Source organism: Polypterus senegalus, chromosome 1, assembly GCF_016835505.1.
Source record: "Polypterus senegalus isolate Bchr_013 chromosome 1, ASM1683550v1, whole genome shotgun sequence".
In the NCBI taxonomy this organism is placed as follows: Eukaryota; Metazoa; Chordata; class Cladistia; order Polypteriformes; family Polypteridae; genus Polypterus; species Polypterus senegalus.
In genome coordinates, this window is record NC_053154.1 from 263,713,628 (window position 1) to 263,731,617 (window position 17,990).

The 17,990-nt window shown below is 35.0% G+C and overlaps 1 protein-coding gene across 18 annotated transcripts in view; it reads left to right on the plus strand.

The window, feature by feature from the left end:
* kcnma1a (potassium large conductance calcium-activated channel, subfamily M, alpha member 1a) overlaps nucleotides 1-17,990 on the plus strand; it is a 679,240-nt gene that overhangs the window by 516,760 nt on the left and 144,490 nt on the right. For all 18 annotated transcript variants that reach the window (XM_039773065.1, XM_039773162.1, XM_039773191.1 and 15 more), the window contains exons 12-14: nucleotides 4,594-4,676; nucleotides 5,774-5,843; nucleotides 6,039-6,194. In XM_039773065.1, coding sequence (XP_039628999.1) covers nucleotides 4,594-4,676; nucleotides 5,774-5,843; nucleotides 6,039-6,194 — 309 coding nt within the window. The remainder of the gene's footprint in view (nucleotides 1-4,593; nucleotides 4,677-5,773; nucleotides 5,844-6,038; nucleotides 6,195-17,990) is intronic.

Below are 17,990 nucleotides of genomic sequence, written 5' to 3' on the forward strand. Positions count from 1 at the left end.
TTTCTGCCTTCTACTGCTACATGATTGTATTCTTTTATTTCTTGTGTTTATTGTTTAATATAAAATTCTCCAAAATGCTTGCTCCAATTCAGGGTTACTGGTGCCCTGAGCCTAACTGGGAACAACTCCGGACAGGGTGACAAACCTTTATAGGTCCCACTCACACATACATCCTCACTCAGAGTAGCCAATATTTATTTGCCAGTTAAGTTAATTTGCATGTTTTTGACAGTGGGAAATAAAACCAGAAGACTGCGAGAGAAACATACACAGACACATATTGAATATGCAAACTCAACACAGACAAATGAACAGCTGTATGTTTAATGTAAATAGTTGTATGTAATGCATACAGGGCATTCATACCTACCTTACATCTGACAAGAATGTATTCCTATTTATCACAGAGGAATTGTAGTGCAACATACTGAGGTGTGTAGAACTCCAGTCATGGAGCTTAACTCACAAGACCGACTTACATCTTACCTGTGCTCATGTGCTGATATTGATTATTTTCCTCTGTTGTGAATTTTAGATGTATGGCAGTGTTACACCATCTAAAAACAAAGCTAATTTTCTGGAATATTTCTTTGCGCTCAGTCTATGCCACATTGTACCAAATGTTGTCTAAGTCTAATTACATGTGAGATGTGAAATTGCAAGTCATACATAAATATGAACCTGGATACAGAATACTTTGTGTTGAAGTTAGTACCAGGTAAGTATAAACAGATACAAACTAGGAAAAGAATGGATACTGAAACAATGCTTAAAAAAAGAAAATTTCTATCTTGTAAACAAAGCAGGAATGAGCATGCAGCTGGAATTACAATTAATGTACAGTATATTGTTTTTTTAATTGTCTAGAGATGCTAAAGAAGAGCTGTGATTACTATCTCCAGGTCTTAGACTGTAGGGAGGGACACTGTTTTTATTTGTTCCTTTATTCACATTTTAAAAGATGAATATTTATTAATTAATGTAATTTATGTTTTTGTTATTGGTTTGTTCCTCATTGTTTAGATAGATAGAGAGATAGATAGATAGATAGATAGATAGATAGATAGATAGATAGATAGATAGATACTTTATAAATCCCAAATTCACATAATCCAGCAGCAGCATACTGATAAAGAACAATATTAAATTAAAGAGTGATAACAATGAAGGTATAACAGATAGACAATAATTTTGTATAATATTAACATTCTCCTCAGTCTGTCAGTGGAGCAGGACAGTGACAACAGTCTGTCACTGAAACTGCTCCTCTGTCTGGAGATGATCCTGTCTAGTGGATGCAGTTGATTTTCCATGATTGACAGGAGCCTACTCAGTGCCTGTCGCTCTGCCACGGATGTCAAACTGTCCAGCTTCATTCCTACAATAGAGCCTGCCTTCCTCACTGGTTTGTCCAGATGTGAGGCATCCCTCTTCTTTATGCTCCCTCCCCAGCACACCACCACATAGAAAATGGTGCTCGCCACAACCGTCTGATAGAACATCTGCAGCATCTTATTGCAGATGTTGAAGGACGCCAGCCTTCTAAGGAAGTATAGTCTGCTCTGACCTTTCTTACACAGAGCAACAGTATTGGCAGTCCAGACCAGTTTATAATCCAGCTGCACTCCCAGGTATTTATAGGTCTGTACCCTCTGCACACAGTCACCTCTGATGATTATGGTGTCCATGAGGGGCCTGGGCCTCCTAAAATCCACCACCAGCTCCTTGGTTTTGCTGGTGTTCAGTTGTAGGTGGTTTGAGTCGCACCAATTAACAAAGTACTGGATTAGTTTCCTATACTCCTCCTCCTGCCCACTCCTGATGATAACAATTTTACGGATACTTTGCATGAAACTTTTTGAGTCCTCCCTTTACTGACAAGTTGGTGTGCTTAAGGCTATACAGTTATCAGTGTCTCAGTTTAGGAAAACTAATGAAAAAAAGGAAATGACTGATGAACAACAGTTCAGAACACTTTTAAGGAAACAGTTAGAAGTGATTGCTCAAAAGTTACTGTAAAATGTGATGAAAAATAAATGACTTCTAGTACAGTCCGTCAGATTTTCAGTGCATGACTACACAATACTCTTTTTTAGAAAAGCACCAATACTTGCTACTCTCCAATTTTTTCTATGCAATTAATTTAAAAATGTTCCGGCCTACATTATAGAAATAAATACTTACTGAGTAAGCTGCTTGACCTACCATTTGCTAAGTAATCAAAGGGGAAATTCAATTTTAACCATTTAACATATTAATTAAATTAAAAGTCATAAAATCTGATATTTTAAAAAGAGATTAAAATGTCCTTGTTGTTCATACTTCAAATGAAAATGAAAAAAACTTTGAATGAACATGTTGATCATTTTTAAATATAAAATATATCTTCTCTAAGATATTTGAAAGAGTTTTTTGCTATGAAGTTACAGTGAAATATTGCTAAAGGAGTGCTTATTTTCCATTTCAGACCCTTACCTTTCTGTTTAGTATTTATTTATATCAAAGCTGATTATTTCCAGCTCTAATTTTCTCTTTATCTGTAGGTTCTCCCCCATTACTTTGTCTGTCTTCATTGCTTATTATTTGTGTATGGCTTAGCACCTTTCCCTATTTATTAATACATTAATATTTCTATTATTTTTATTTTATTGTGTTTCTATCAATCTTTGTGTCTGAACTTCTTATTTTCAAAACTTACCAAAAAATGTATCTTGTGCCCAGTGTGTCTGTACTTATATTACTACATTTTAATAACATAAGTCATAAGATTTAAGGGAAATCTTATTAATACGAGGGACTTTCAAAAAACGTCCGCACTTTTATATTTACTTTGGACACGGTGAAGGAGCGAGGAGTAGTAATTGGACATTAAAAAGTTGGTACAACGCTGGGAAAATTGCACTGCAAATGAAGGTGACTATGTAGAAAAGTAAAATAATTTGTTTTTGAAAATCTTAATAAATAGAGTTTGAAAAAAAGTGCGTAAACTTTGAATGTTTCTCATAATTGCCAGCATGGTTAATCAGCAATCAATGTTGGTACTTCAGCTGTATAAGTAGTATTTTTGCATTTTTCGCATGTTAGCATATACTAGTTGAGGCCCAAACAGACATAAAGCATACTGATTCTAGAGTTATACAATCAGCTAATTCCAAAGAATTACCCAGGGCAAGCGATGTGAACGCAAAATAGTGGAGGTGTTATTACTGTTAACTGACTTGTCAGCTATGCTCATTGCCAGCAGAAGCCAAACAGTCTTAATGCCAAAGAATTTTTCCATGCAAACTTGCACTTCACTGCACATATATTTTTAATGCATTCGCTCATACAGAGCTCCCTCTACATCAGGGATCCCCAACTGCAGTTCTAGAGGACACTGTGGCTGCAGGTTTTCATTCTAACCCTTTTCTTAATTAGTGGGGACTGTTTTTGCTCCTAATCAGCTTCTTTTGAATTAATTTTAGTTGACTTGTTTTTTTAAGGTTTGTTCCCCTGAACTTCTTCATCGTTCCTCTGAATTGCTTCATTTCTTTCCTTAAATGGCACCAAAACAGAAATGAAATGTGAATGAGTGAGCCAAACAGAAGATCAACTAAGTCAGGGCCTCAAAATTCAACCAATTTCACGCCAACTAATTACTTAATTAGTTGATGAGTCTTGTCGTTAATTAAATCCATTGTTTATTTCCATGACTTGATACATTTCACTTAATACATTTCTGAAATTGTTGATTTTCTCTTATCTAAGCGCAGTGTTAAAATGTTTTGGGGAACCTGAGCAGATCAACATTTCTGAGACCTTCATCTTTCATTATTTTCAGATATTATATGGTGGTTACAGTTTGCTCTTATTATTGTTTGGCAGCTAATTAAGGAAAAAGAAACAATTAAGGGGTCTTAGTCTTCAAGCGCAAATCAATTAAAATTAATTCAAAAGAAGTTAATGAGCAGCAAAAACATGACACTAATTAAGAAAAGGGTCAGAATGAAAACCTGCAGCCACTATGGCCCTCCTGGACCGGAGTTGGAGACATCTGCTCTACATTAAGACATATACTGAAGTATGATGCAAGATGCAATGTGAATAATCATGCTATAGGAGTATCAAACTAGCACGTATCATGTATGCAGTATCTGATTAATACGAGATACTTACCGACCCAGGAAAACTCTTGCATAAAGGAATATACAGTAGATAGATTTTTCTTTTTACTTATTTTTGCCTTGCAGGCCTCAGTAGCATCTCCTAGAGACTTTAACTGATGTATGTAGTATCTGATTGATACCAAAGTGCTGGACATATTTATTTATCTACCGAGTAAAACTGTCATGTAAAGAAACAGATGTTAGGTTAATTGCTTATAGTTCCAATATGAAATCAATACAGTATATTTTGGAAGTCTCTCCGTAGCGCATAACACCAGAATGTACCAATTTCAAGGAACTAGACACCAGTAACAATGCACTTAAAAATAATTCTGGTTACAAGATATGTACTTTAAAGTGATAGTATCTTGTCAAAGCACACCACGTGCATTTTTAATATATGAAGATTAGTTCTATTTTTTACCTTTATTATTTTTCTCCTGCTCAGATAGAGTCAGCAGATGCTTGTTTAATCCTGGCAAATAAATACTGTGCGGATCCCGATGCTGAAGATGCCTCTAATATAATGAGGTAAACAGAGTAACTGTTTAGTTATGTTAATACTGTATAGTCCCACATTCTTATTTTTACAGAAAATGATTTCCAGTTCTGAATATTGTTTATCATGGTTAAGCATGTCTCAAAAATGTTTAAATAAATGAATCTTGAGTTATGGTGGCACAGTAATTAGCACTGTACAATTTATAAAATGGTTTTACCCCTTTGCAGGTTTTACAGTAAAAATAAACATGACTTTGTGATATTTTGATATTAAAATTGTTGCTGATAAATGTTGCTGTTGCATTTTGCTTTAGTGAAACTTGAATTTATCACCCACCCCCTCTTGAATCATTCCAAAAAGTATTTTTTGACAATTGTAGGAGACTTTTTGGCACTTCTAAAATTAAAGTATATACTTGTATTTAATATGTTTTTTATGTATATTTTAATATAATTTTAATATATTGATGTAAACACACAATGTGTAAAAAATAGCATAGCATTCTTTTCCTTGTGGAATTACCACATTAGAGCCTACACACTCTCTGTTTTAAAATAAGGTTTGTCTGAAGCTTGTTAAAAAGTTGTTGAGAATATGCAGCCACTGCTTTCTTTACAAAATGACTAATGGCGTTTTTATGGTCTTACAATAGTTTACTTGCGGTAATTTGAAATCTTACAGAGCTTAAATGCTATATAAGAATTTTAGCAAGGAAAACTAAAAATAAGTATAAATAAATTTAACCACTGAGACTAGGTTTCTTATAAATTATAATCTATAATTTGAGAATGCTGTTGATCCAAAAATAGTGTAACCACTTACTTAAATATTACTGGACAAAGAAAAGCACAAATAAGAAAAACAGCTGTCAGGGAAACACAAAGTGTCAGCTACTGGAAATGAAAAGCGCAAACTATTAATCTTTCAATCTAATGCAGTTAGACATATCAGTAGTTTTGTTTTACTGTGCAAAAGGGACAAAAAATTTAAAAGTACATTCAGATACTCCATTTTCAGATAATGTTTCCTTATAAGAAATTTTCACTCTAGCTAATGTACCTATGTGGTGCGTTCTTCTACACTTTAAACATGTCTCGCATAATAATAGAACTTTCTGTTTTTGTAGAGTTATTTCAATCAAAAATTATCATCCAAAGATAAGAATCATCACTCAAATGTTGCAATATCACAATAAGGTAAGATTCAACAGATGTTTATATAATTGACTACAATTAAATTAGATTCACAACAATACATATTTGGTTTTAAAGAAGACCACATATTTTATAGGTATGGTACCTAATCTTCTGGTGTTTATTGTTTGTGCTTATTCAATCAGTCTGACATTATAAAAGTGATTGTAAAATTCCTTTTCTTTTGCTTTGTTTCAGGCCCATCTGTTAAACATTCCTAGTTGGAATTGGAAGGAAGGAGATGATGCAATCTGCCTTGCAGAGTTAAAGTTAGGCTTTATAGCCCAAAGTTGTTTGGCTCAAGGTCTCTCCACGATGCTAGCCAACCTCTTCTCTATGCGGTCATTTATCAAGGTACTGTCTTTTGTTAGTACATCCCAACTCAAGTCAGTTTTTAATTTTGTTTTTGGTTCTGTATGAAACAGAAATGTTTACAAACTCAAAACAGAGGGTAGGATTTTCGAAGCTGTATGACTGTATTCTGTTAAACTTTTCATTCTCAGTCAGATCCTTTTCGAATATGGTATATTGTTATTAGTATTTGGCATGTATACGTTGCTGTTCAGCTGATCCTACAGAGCATCATTCCCGTTTAAGAAACCCACATACTTGACAGGCAACAAATTTTTTCATTATAATAACATAAGTCATATGGTTCTTTGATACCTCAAAGTGAACAAATAAAGAAATTACTGGTTTGGCGTATACAATATACAGCAACTTAAATTCAGACCATGTGTTTATTTTATATACCATAATCCAACATCATGATTCATTTGTATTTTATAATGAAGATGTCCAGCATGGTTGCATTCCTAAACTCTGTAATTGAATGGAGGGCAAGTTTTTCCATTGTGTAATATTCAAAGCGGGAGCTTAATTTTCATTAAAGCCATGTTGTGTATGAAGCTGCTTTATCCGCAGATGTAAATAATATCAATGGCCTAAAAATATCGGCTATATCAAGGTACAAGATGTAGTCCTCAAGCAAGTACTCTGATTCTAAAGCATACTTTAGTTAGACATATATTCTTCTTCAATACCATTAATTCACTGTACTAGAAGGAATAAAAAAGCATATTTTTTGTCAATAATGTCCAAAAAATGTAAAGTGGCTGCTTTATCTTGTAAGATACAGCAGTTGTAGGTATGTTAGACATAGTCATACCTTAAAGGACTTATTTTCTTATTTTCACAAGAAAAAACACATTATACTCCTTATTTGATTTGTTTCTTATCATAAGCTGTATATTTTTATAACTTTTTAAACTGAATGGAAGTGGAGATAATCACTCTTGACAATGATTGAAAGGCAGTCAGTTGTGAAGGTACAGTAAATTGCATGAAATGAACTACTGTACTGTGTCTGCAGTAAAGTTTTTCCATAGCAGATGTTGCAATGCAGACATTTAAAGTACAGTAGAAAATATTTTAATGGCCTTTGCTAATAGGCAATCAGGCAATAATGTGAGCAAGGACACTGCTATGCTTTGTTTAAGAAGTGTTTAAGGTAAAGTTTCATAGCTTTATTAGGGCACTATGAAAATCTTAATGGGTATAAGATGTGTTGTCAATCTGAAGTCCCACAGCATGATTGATGGAGCAGCTGAACAGATTTAATTCATTATGATGAGCTTTGCTGCAGTTTGATTTATGCAAACTGTCTGCCCAATATTTAATTTAAAACAAACACAGAAAACCAAAATGGTACATTTGAATCTAATTTTTTCCTTTCGGTTTTATAGCAATGCAGCATATGGAATCTTTTATTTCATTTTTGGCAGAAAATTAAACGAACTCTTGTGAGCCAACATGTATTATAGCATGCAACTATAATAAAAATACATGTAATAATGAAGCATTGAAAAATACAGCATTATAATTAGTATTGAAGTGAGAGCCATTTAGAGAAACAGTTCCTGTAATCATCTTGCACTTTCCTGTCTCTTCAATGCTCTGGCTCCAGATTAATCAATCTACTGTATGAGACAAGTAGTCAAAATATTAACAGAATAAATGCACAACAACTAAGAAATACTGAATACAATGGAGGTAAAGAGACAAATAAGAAAAATGTAATTGTTAAGAGTCAGTAAATCTCTAACATCTTGCTAAAATTAATTTTTCTTTTCAATTTTTGAGAATATTCTTAAAGCTTTATTATCAAATAACATTACTCTATATGGGGTTTGGGTTAATTGTTTTGCTTGAGAAATTTCTTAATATTTTTGTTTTTTAAATAAAATAGTTTACGATTTTATTGGTTAGTTGCCAGGATACACAGCACCATTACTAGGAAATGCCTGTTCAGAGGAACTACGTACTACATCATGAAGGCTCTGCTGTAAAACTCAACACAGCACTTCAGCTCTCTGTCCGAGCTTACGGATTTGAGCCTTAAGCAGTGTTAGTTTTGACCTCACTGTTTGATACTTTGGTTAATAACTAATTGCTTTCCACTGGTTTTAATTATGACTTCTGGCAATTTCTATTTTTGACTTCACAAAAAAAAAAGCAAGACTTTGGCATTCTAGAAAATAGTTTCTTGAAAACATCCACATCTCCTGTTATGTTTTTAATAACATATTTATAGTTGCTCAGAATTCACTGTGTCAGCACGCAGTATAAAGAGGATGGTTAAATTAAAAAAGTAGGTGAAGCAGGTCTGTGGTGCAGTCTAACCAAGTTAATTTGAGTATTGTCGGTATAAAAATGTAAAAGTTAGGAACCAAACCTGGATAGGGTGCCTTTTTATCATAGTGCCCACTCACATCCACATGAAGTGCCAATTAATCCAAAACACTTGCCTTTTGAAATGCGAGAACAAAACCTGGAGTACACAAAAGAAAATACACAAATACTGGGTGTTTGATGCTGGATCTGTGATGCAGAAGCACTAACGTCTGTGTCAACATGCTGCAGTTATTTCGTAATTCTTAAAGGACAAGTTTGGTATTTTTCATGTTAGTGAAAATTTTGTCTTCACAATCATGTTATATTTCAGTTTGCCCCATGAAATTACATTCTAAAGTGAAGAAAAATTTATAAATTTTAAAATATATATATATATATATATATATAGCCCACTCTTGTACTTTATAATGGGCCTAAAGGGTACTAGAGTCATGAGAAAACTTCAAACTTTTCAAATCAAAAATGTTATTGAGTATTGATTCATGTCTTGAGATTATACATATATTGCAAAGCAGCATATCCCAGACACTGTAAGAAGGCAAAAAAACAAAAAGCAAACCATTGTTATGAGATTCAGCCATTTTAAAAATAGACTGGTTGTGCACCTCACTTTCCTAAGTTCGTCTTCCTTCTGGGCCAGGAGTGTGGACTCACCTCATAAAGTCATCGCCAGGCACCATTATTGACATTGAATGTTGATGTTCAGATGTGAATTGCTGTATCACTTCTTAACAATAATAACTGAAAAAAGTAATGTGATAGCTTACAGTATATTCTTTCACTATACAGAGACTTTTTTCTTTACTTGGAAAAAATCCTGCCATCTGCTGCTGGATTGTTAAAGTACACTTATGCTGAAAGAGAGTATTGAGCGGGCATTTTTCTTTTTCATTGGTGGAGTACCCACTGTAAATGGTTGTGGCATCTTACACTCTGACAGCAAATACTCCAACCCCCCCCCACATTTGATATAATATACTTTTAACAGCATGCTCAAAACTCTAAGTGGGGTCCCTGCACTCACTCAATTAAGAATTTGTGTAAAATTTTAAAATTGTTCTTAGATCCGCAGATCAGTTGCTCCTAACTGTTTCCAAGGCACGTTTTAAAGCTCGTGGTGAAAGGCCTTTTTCCGTCTGTGCACCCAGGCTCTGGAACTCCCTACCTTTAGTGGTTAGAAAAGCCACCTCAGTCGCCTCATTTAAATCACGCCTAAAAACACACTTCTTCACATTGGCTTTTACTTCTTAACCTGTCTCATTTCCACTTGTTTCTTCCTATTTCCCTATTTTATTGGGTCCTCTGGCCTGTTTTTAGTATCTCTGTTTTAATTTCTCTCTTAATGTTTGTGTTTAATATTTTGTTTTTAGTCTTGCTTCTTTTTAACTGTACAGCGCTTCGGTCAGTTGTAATGCTGTGTTTTTAAGCGCTCAACAAATAAAAATGGTATGGTATGGTATGGTAAAATTTTAAAAACATCGCACAGCTAAATAATTTTAACAGTCTGAGCAAATTAATCGACTTGCTTCAATTGTTGTTTCATGGACATGGACACAGTTACAAAAAATGAAACTGTATGTTTATGTTTATCTCTTTCAAGGGTAGGTGTCAACAAAGGTCAGTGTAAAGGGTAGAAGGCCGGTGTTGACACAGTAGAAGATTTAAACACAGAAACGTCCCCTTGAATGTATTATTTAGTTTTATCCACTAGATGGCAACAAAGGTGCAGAACAAACTGAATCATGCACTTGGAGCACAGTATCAAACACCATTATTTTCTCTGTTCAAAAAGTAGTCTGCAGAAGAGGTTTTGTGTATTGTGGATGAGAATGTCAGATGAAGATTTTCAAATGTCAGAAGAAAGTGATTGACAATGTGTATGCTGCTGAAAAAGTGTCATTGTTACAAAATATTGCAAACATTGTGACTTAGTGCATGCAATTGTTTGCTTTGAATGACACCACATGATTCAGCATTATCACGTACAGAGAGCTCATGCCATTTGTTAGCTGTAAATTTTCTGTAGTTTAAGTAACAAAGAGCTAAAATGGTTTTGGACAGTTTTTTTGAAAGGTATAACGTAAAATACATTTACTAACTTGTGCTTCTTTAGCTATTGCTGATACTCTAATCATATCTTTTTTTTGTTTTGTTTTTTTTTTGTTGTTTTTTTAGTATATAGTTGTTACAGTTGTTTAGGCACCTGAAAACACCAGGAAGGCCTGACCTTATTCGTACACAGTGAAAGGTTGTTGTCTTTTTAAGTTTTGCATAACAAACAGTAAATATCTGTTTTGAAAGTAACAGTACATTTAGTTATGTTCACAAATTTTCCAACCTTCTTTATCCATGTTCACGGTTTTTAGAGGTCCCTGAGTGGGGTGCTAATCCGTCTCAAGACTAACCCCACACTCTCATCTCCACTCACTCTTGTGCTAATTAGTCTCACACATTAAGTCATCGTGATATCCGTGAAAGAATATCCAGAGAAACATCCATGCAGACATAGCAGAACATGCGTGATCAAAGTTAAGCTTAAATGAAACACCAGACCGATTAACAGTTTTGTCCTTTTATTAAAAGACATATTGCATGAAGAAATATATTTGTAATTTTTTCTTCACAAAACTATTTTAGTGTTATAAATGTACTAGACTTTTTACACCCAATTATTCAACTATACTGACAAGCCAAGGTGGAGTCAAAAGAAGTAATGCTATTGCTTATTACTTGTAGTGCATTATTTAATATTCATGTACCATGTTTGACACTTTCAATTCAAAAATTCAATTAGTTTAGAGAAGCATTTTACAGACTAAGTGAATGCATTAACATTACGAAATAACAGTCACATGTTGTCTTTTATATTTACACATAAATAAATACAGAGAAAAATTATTTAATCACTAATATGTAGCAGTGCTACTTAAATGAACTACATATCTGAGTGTCATGTAACTGCTACACATATACTTGATGACTGATAAAAATGATCATTTACAGTACATAACAATACATCTGAAACACCTTAAAGTCCTTCTAAAACCAACTCTATTCAAAATGAAAAGTGCCTAAGTACGAACATGTGAAAAACAGATATCATGCTTGGCACAATGGTCAGCTGAAGACTATGGCAAACAGCAGAAGCGTGGAGGAAACTGACATTCTCCCATTTTCATTTCATTTGTAAATGTGGAGAAACTTTATCAAATACAGAGTCTTAATATATTTAACAAGTTTGAAAATTAGGGGTAAGATTATTTATTTATCCTAATACCTTATTTATATCCCTGACACATCTTATTTGCAGTTACACCCTAGGTGATATGAAGTTCCATTTGATAATTTGTAGTCACATGCCATAAAAACCCACTCCTTCCCAAACAAATAAGAATTAGTTAATATTTTTGATATTTTTGAGGAGTATGACACACCTGAACTTGTGCTGGATGTAATAAGCAAGTACAATGCATGTAAGCTCTAATCTAAGCTTATAAAATGAGATGTGATATTTTAGTTGAAAATGTGACTATAACTTGTGCAGTTGTCCAAATCTGAATAGCTTAAATGTTCCTAATTAGCTACCAGTGGAAGGCAATCATTTTATTTCTGTTGGACCACAATTGATTTGAAGGTAACAGATCAATCAGCCATGTCATTAGTCTTGAGATTACCCCTTCTGATACAATACCAAACCCTGACAACCATTCTCTATTTAAAATTATGTGTTAGATATGCCTTTATTAAAATTATAGTGTTGTTTGTTTTTATGCCGCTATTAGATTGATCTCTTTCAAATTATCGTTTTGTTTGGATGTTTATTTATCTGTCAAAGGCATTAAAACATTCTTTTCTCTTGCATCTGAAAAGTCTTTGTGACCTCCTGTGCTATTAAAAATTATAGTGTAAACAAACCATACAGCTGATGCTAAGCAAAGCAGGGCCTTGACTGCTTCGGATCTTTCAATACAATTAATCTACAAGGCTAGAACCATTATATGTTATGCCTAAAGACCATTACTTTATTTTTGTATTATGCTTTTAAAATGAAATTATTTCAAACTTCAAAATATCAAAAATGATATCGCTCTTTGCCTCATCACCACCTCCAGATTAAAGATGGGAACATTTCCAACTTTAAAATATCAAAATGATATCCCTACTGACCTCACCCTCTCCACATCCATCTTGATGCACTGCTTCACCCAATGATCCTGTGTCTTTCCACCCCACATGCTCAAACCAGCAAAAGCCCTATTCAGATGGGATTTGTTTTACACCAGGAGGTGAGGGTAAAGTCAGTATTTGAAGTGGGCCAGTATTCATGGGTACTTAGTACCGGCATTTCCCATTCTTGCCTTATGACTACTGGTAATTAATGTATACACACCGTCAGATTAAGCCACATTAGCAATCCTTATTTATAACTAAATTGTCTGTTTGCATGTCAAAGGTGGACCAAACCTAGGGTTGCCAGATGTCCCTTATATACGGGACATGTCCCATATTTGATCATTTTGTCCCCTGTCCCGTACTGACCTTTCAGGGAAACACTATTGTCCCGTATTCAGTTCATTTTTAAATTTTTTAACAAAAAGTATATTTTTACTACCTCCTTACGGTTCTTATTTGTAACATTGTAAGTAATTATACTTTCTTTTCTCAGATTCTCATGATGAAAATAACCCAAATGTAATGAGGAAACTAGTGTTTGCTGCCTGTTTGCAACTTGTTCAGTTGCTATGGTTGGCTGAGGACAGCGACAATCTTACCATTTTGCTCTCCAGCTACAACAACAACAACAACATTTATTTATATAGCACATTTTCATACAAACAGTAGCTCAAAGTGCTTTACATAATAAAGAATAGAAAAATAAAAGATACAATAAGAAAATAAAATAAGTCAACATTAATTAACATAGAATAAGAGTAAGGTCCAATGGCCAGAAAAAACAAAAAAAAAAAAAACTCCAGACGGCTGGAGAAAAAAATAAAATCTGTAGGGATTCCAGACCATGAGACTACCCGGTCCCCTCTGGGCAAAACAGGGGTCTGCTGGAGCCAATCCCAGCCAACACAGGAACCATTCCCGGGCAGGGCACACACACACACCAAGCACACACTCTAGGGACAATTTACAATCGCCAATGCATCTAACCTGCGTGTCTTTGGACTGTGGGAGGAAACCCACGCAGACACGGGGAGGACATGTAGACTCCACGCAGGGAGGACTCGGGAAGCGAACCCAGACGGGTCTCCTTACTGCGAGGCAGCAGCGCTACCACTGCGCCACCGTGCCGCCCATGGACAGACTTATAATTATAAGTAACGGAATTATAATAGTGTAAATATTGAAAAATTGGAAATGTGTTTGCCTCAAATTGAAAACATGGTAAAATGCTCCATAATTTATTTAATTAAGCGCTAATCACCGGTTCCGCAGCGCACAGTTTACAAAGATATGGTGGTACTGCAGTGTAAGGACAGTAAAGCTTAAACATTTCGTAGCCTTCACACAATAAACTGAACAGCAGTATCAGGCGCAATACGCAAAAACACATTAGGTTGTGAAAATCGGAGAGAGTTCTAGGAAATTCAAATTTAATGCAGTATTGCATAGAATTCAGTGCGTGTGCTTCTGTGCCCTGAAGGCAGCGTCGCAGATCCTCAAACTCCAAACACAACTGTCCCGGGTTCAAATAAACAAGTTTTGTTAAACAAACACAAAAAAAAATAATTTCTCGCAGCTTCGTCCATCAATCTTCCACCACAAATCCTTCAGTGGCTCAGTGATGATGGTTTGGTAGCCCTGGAGTTTACTGCCAAGTAACGGTAATTCACAGCGGAATTCGTCTCGTCAGACGCTTTCACATTGCGAGTTCATTAGTATAAATAACAATTTGAATGACTTCTGAAAGTATTGTTTTTATATTGGCTAAAGCTGCACAATTTTTTAAATATGTCAGTAAGATGAAATTAGTTTAACTGGAAGGATCTGCTACCCCCGGGAGAGAAAGCCTCTGATGAATTATTTACAGCTACATTGTCCAAGGTTTATTAGCTGTTGGCTGAAGACTATGTTGTGGCTTTTGTACTTTGTTTAACTTAATGATTTCATTTGAAGAAAATAACATAACATACAAATAATCAGGACCAGAATAAAACCCCGGACCCACCCTCCTGTTGGGGTATGTTCTTTTCACATCACGTTTATCACAACTGCACACCGGACCCCTTCTACTCAGCAAATGCAAAAATCAAGTATAAAAAAGAGACTAAACCTGTGCTGCTGTGCAGTTCTGTATCAGCACTGCAAAATACAGTGTCAACAAAGTGTGTTGTTACTACTTGCCATGGCCCACTTTTTTACTAAATGCCTATATTAAATAATAATAATATTTCTCTGTTGTCTGTATTAAATAATTACTTTCAAATGATTTCACTTTTGCAGAATTTATTTTAGCTTGTATTAAATAAATTTCAAATGATTTTACTTTTATTTTCCTCATAACCTATTAAAATTCTTGCTTTATATTTTTAACTTATGTCTCTACATTTATATAATATATTGGTCTGGGTATGTAGGGGGCATGTATAAATGTATACATATATAGTAATAAAGAGAGAGATTTTAAGAGTGTCCTGTATTTCTAATTTTCTAATCTGGCAACCCTAACCAAACTCCAAAACCCCAAAGATGTTTCAATATAAATATGCATATCAGCATGCCTTTGGACCTCTGAGAGGAAAAAAAAAAACACTTCAGGCACTGGGTATAGTAATTATTACCAGAGGATACCTGTAAATTAATTTACGTCCGAAAGCTTCAAATTACAGTTTTTGTGACGTGTTGATTCGCACGGCTATTTTTTCTGAATTTTTACACTAGGTAAAAGACTCTGTAATCTTTACTGCAACAAAATTGCGCAATTTGTAAAAAGTTACTGAGATAAGTGTTTTGGGTGAGACTAAAATCAGACCAACTCTGGTAGTAATTACTTTATTCCACCTCCTAATGTAAAACTACTCTTGTACATATAGGCCTTTGGACTGTTTCTCCTCCACACAACACCTTTAACCTCTACATCAAGTCCTTTCAAACTTGGCATTTATATTTCACACTGTGACAGTCCATACATCCGTCTGATCATTTTAGATAGATAGATAGATAGATAGATAGATAGATAGATAGATAGATAGATAGATAGATAGATAGATAGATAGATAGATAATCTCTGTTCTTTCCAGCTTTCTTTCATATTCCACTTTCATCAGCCATGTCTTGCTGCCACAGACAGAAAAGCTTTCATAAATTTTAACCTACAGTGCCTTTGGAAGTTAGAACTTGAGACATCTCCTGGAATTTCTTCCAAGTTTCTTTTACCCTGGCTAGCACTGCCATGTCTGCATCTCTGTCTGCACTTAGTGTGTGCCACATAACAGAACTTTCATGCTTTCTACTAAATAACTCCATTGCTGATATTTAAATTTTCACAAGCTACATTAGCATTTCCACTTCTTCTGACACTGGAAGCATTAAGATTATTATACCAAAACCATTACCACTTTTATGCTACGTGGACTATGCACCCACCCACCAAAACTGCTTTCCAGCTTGCATAAATCCACTTAAGTATTTAATTTAAAAAGCTAAACAACACTTTTTAATCAGCTAGAAAGTGAAAATATTATATTAAGTAAAAATGATATATTTCTACATATAGTTAATATTTTACACAATTACAGCATTACTTACATATTTCTTGTATTATGTAGGTACAGTAAATGGCAGGAAACATGATGGACTGAGTTTGGTATTGGCCACACGATATAAATTGGGGGCACTATATTCACTTTTGTTTTGCTTTGTGTGCGTTCTGTCACTGCCTCAGCACTTTGTCTGTCTTCCTGGCCATCTTTTGTGTACTTCCGCAATGGAGTGGGGTGGCAGCTTTTATTTAATTTTGTTTCCAGTGTGGGTCAGGCTTGCATTTTGAGCAAGTAGCTTATTCACCGTACAAAGTAATATGAAAATATTCTCAGAAGCAGCTCTTGGAACAAAATAACTACTGGTTGTGTCTGCTTCTTCAAAGTAATCACATTACATGATATACTACCCACAATGTCTTAGGAGAGTGGGGTGCAGTGTTTGGGATGACCCTCTTGGAAATCCAAGCATGCTGATATATGTAACCTAATTCAGAATGGGTGGGTGGCATCGGGGTCCACCTTGGGAGGGCAAAAGCTAGTCAGAAGGGGCCGGTATGCACTGGTATGCATACCATACCTGCCAGTTCTCCATAGCTCAGAGGAGATGTGCCTGTGTTTACTGGCCCACTTCAACCACTAGCCAGCAGTGACTTTTGTCTCTCTGCCTGTGAAAGGCTCACGGGTCACATCACTACTGTCACACTGACTTTCCCTGGCAATCAAGTGTAATCTTTCACCAAACAGGGAATAGTACTGTATCTATTATATGGCTTGTTACTTTCATCAGCAGCTATACAAAATATGACTCGTTACTTCAGGTTTGTTTGACTTCTGCTCTGTGAGAGAACATCAACATTTCATAAGGAAAAACTGCTTGTCAAATTGATATGTCTGGCTTTAATTATAACATGTAATACAGTTCTCCAGTAATTCAGGAAAAGTCAAAGAAGTACAGGAGTGTGACATGCACACTGATGAAATAATTAACAATTTAAAAACACTGCACCAATTGCCATTGACCATGGCTCTTCTAGAGTTAAGTCATTTCACTTCCAAGCTAGCTTTCCACTTGAGTATCTTAATATAAAATTCTGCTTCACTATTTGTCATCAAAATAATGTAATTGAGACCTTCCTTGGCTGGCTCCATTATTATCATGAAAAACAACAGACTCAGAAATGATCCTTGGCGCAGCCCCACCTTTATCTCACAAGTTTCACTATCCCCGCCTGCTGTCCTGACCACCATTCAAGCTTCCGCACTTACTGATGGCACCACAGACACTAATTATTTCTCCTCAGCTTTCTCAATGCCCACTTTACCACCTTGTCATGGCACCCTGTCAAATGCTTTCTCCAGATCCACAAAGTGTAGTTTCTTTCATTTCAACAGATGCATTTCAACATATACTGTGGCTGTTGTTCTAGTCAATGTAAGATTTTTCACTGGTTACTTCAAGATTCTGTCACATTCTGTAGATATGCATGTTTGGTGGACTGGTGATTTTGGTATGGCCTGATGTGGTTAGTGTGTAGTGCAGTGGGCTGGAAATCTATTAATGATTTGTTTTTGCCTCATGCTTGATGCTTTTTGGGACCATAAGGTTTCATTAAACAGTATAGGAATTGAACAAATGGGCGGATTTCTATTTCAGTTATCAATGCACATAAGTAAAAGAAACATTTTGTTTAATAAAATAATTGCAAATAAATGCCACCAATTATCTTGCAATGGTGTGCATATT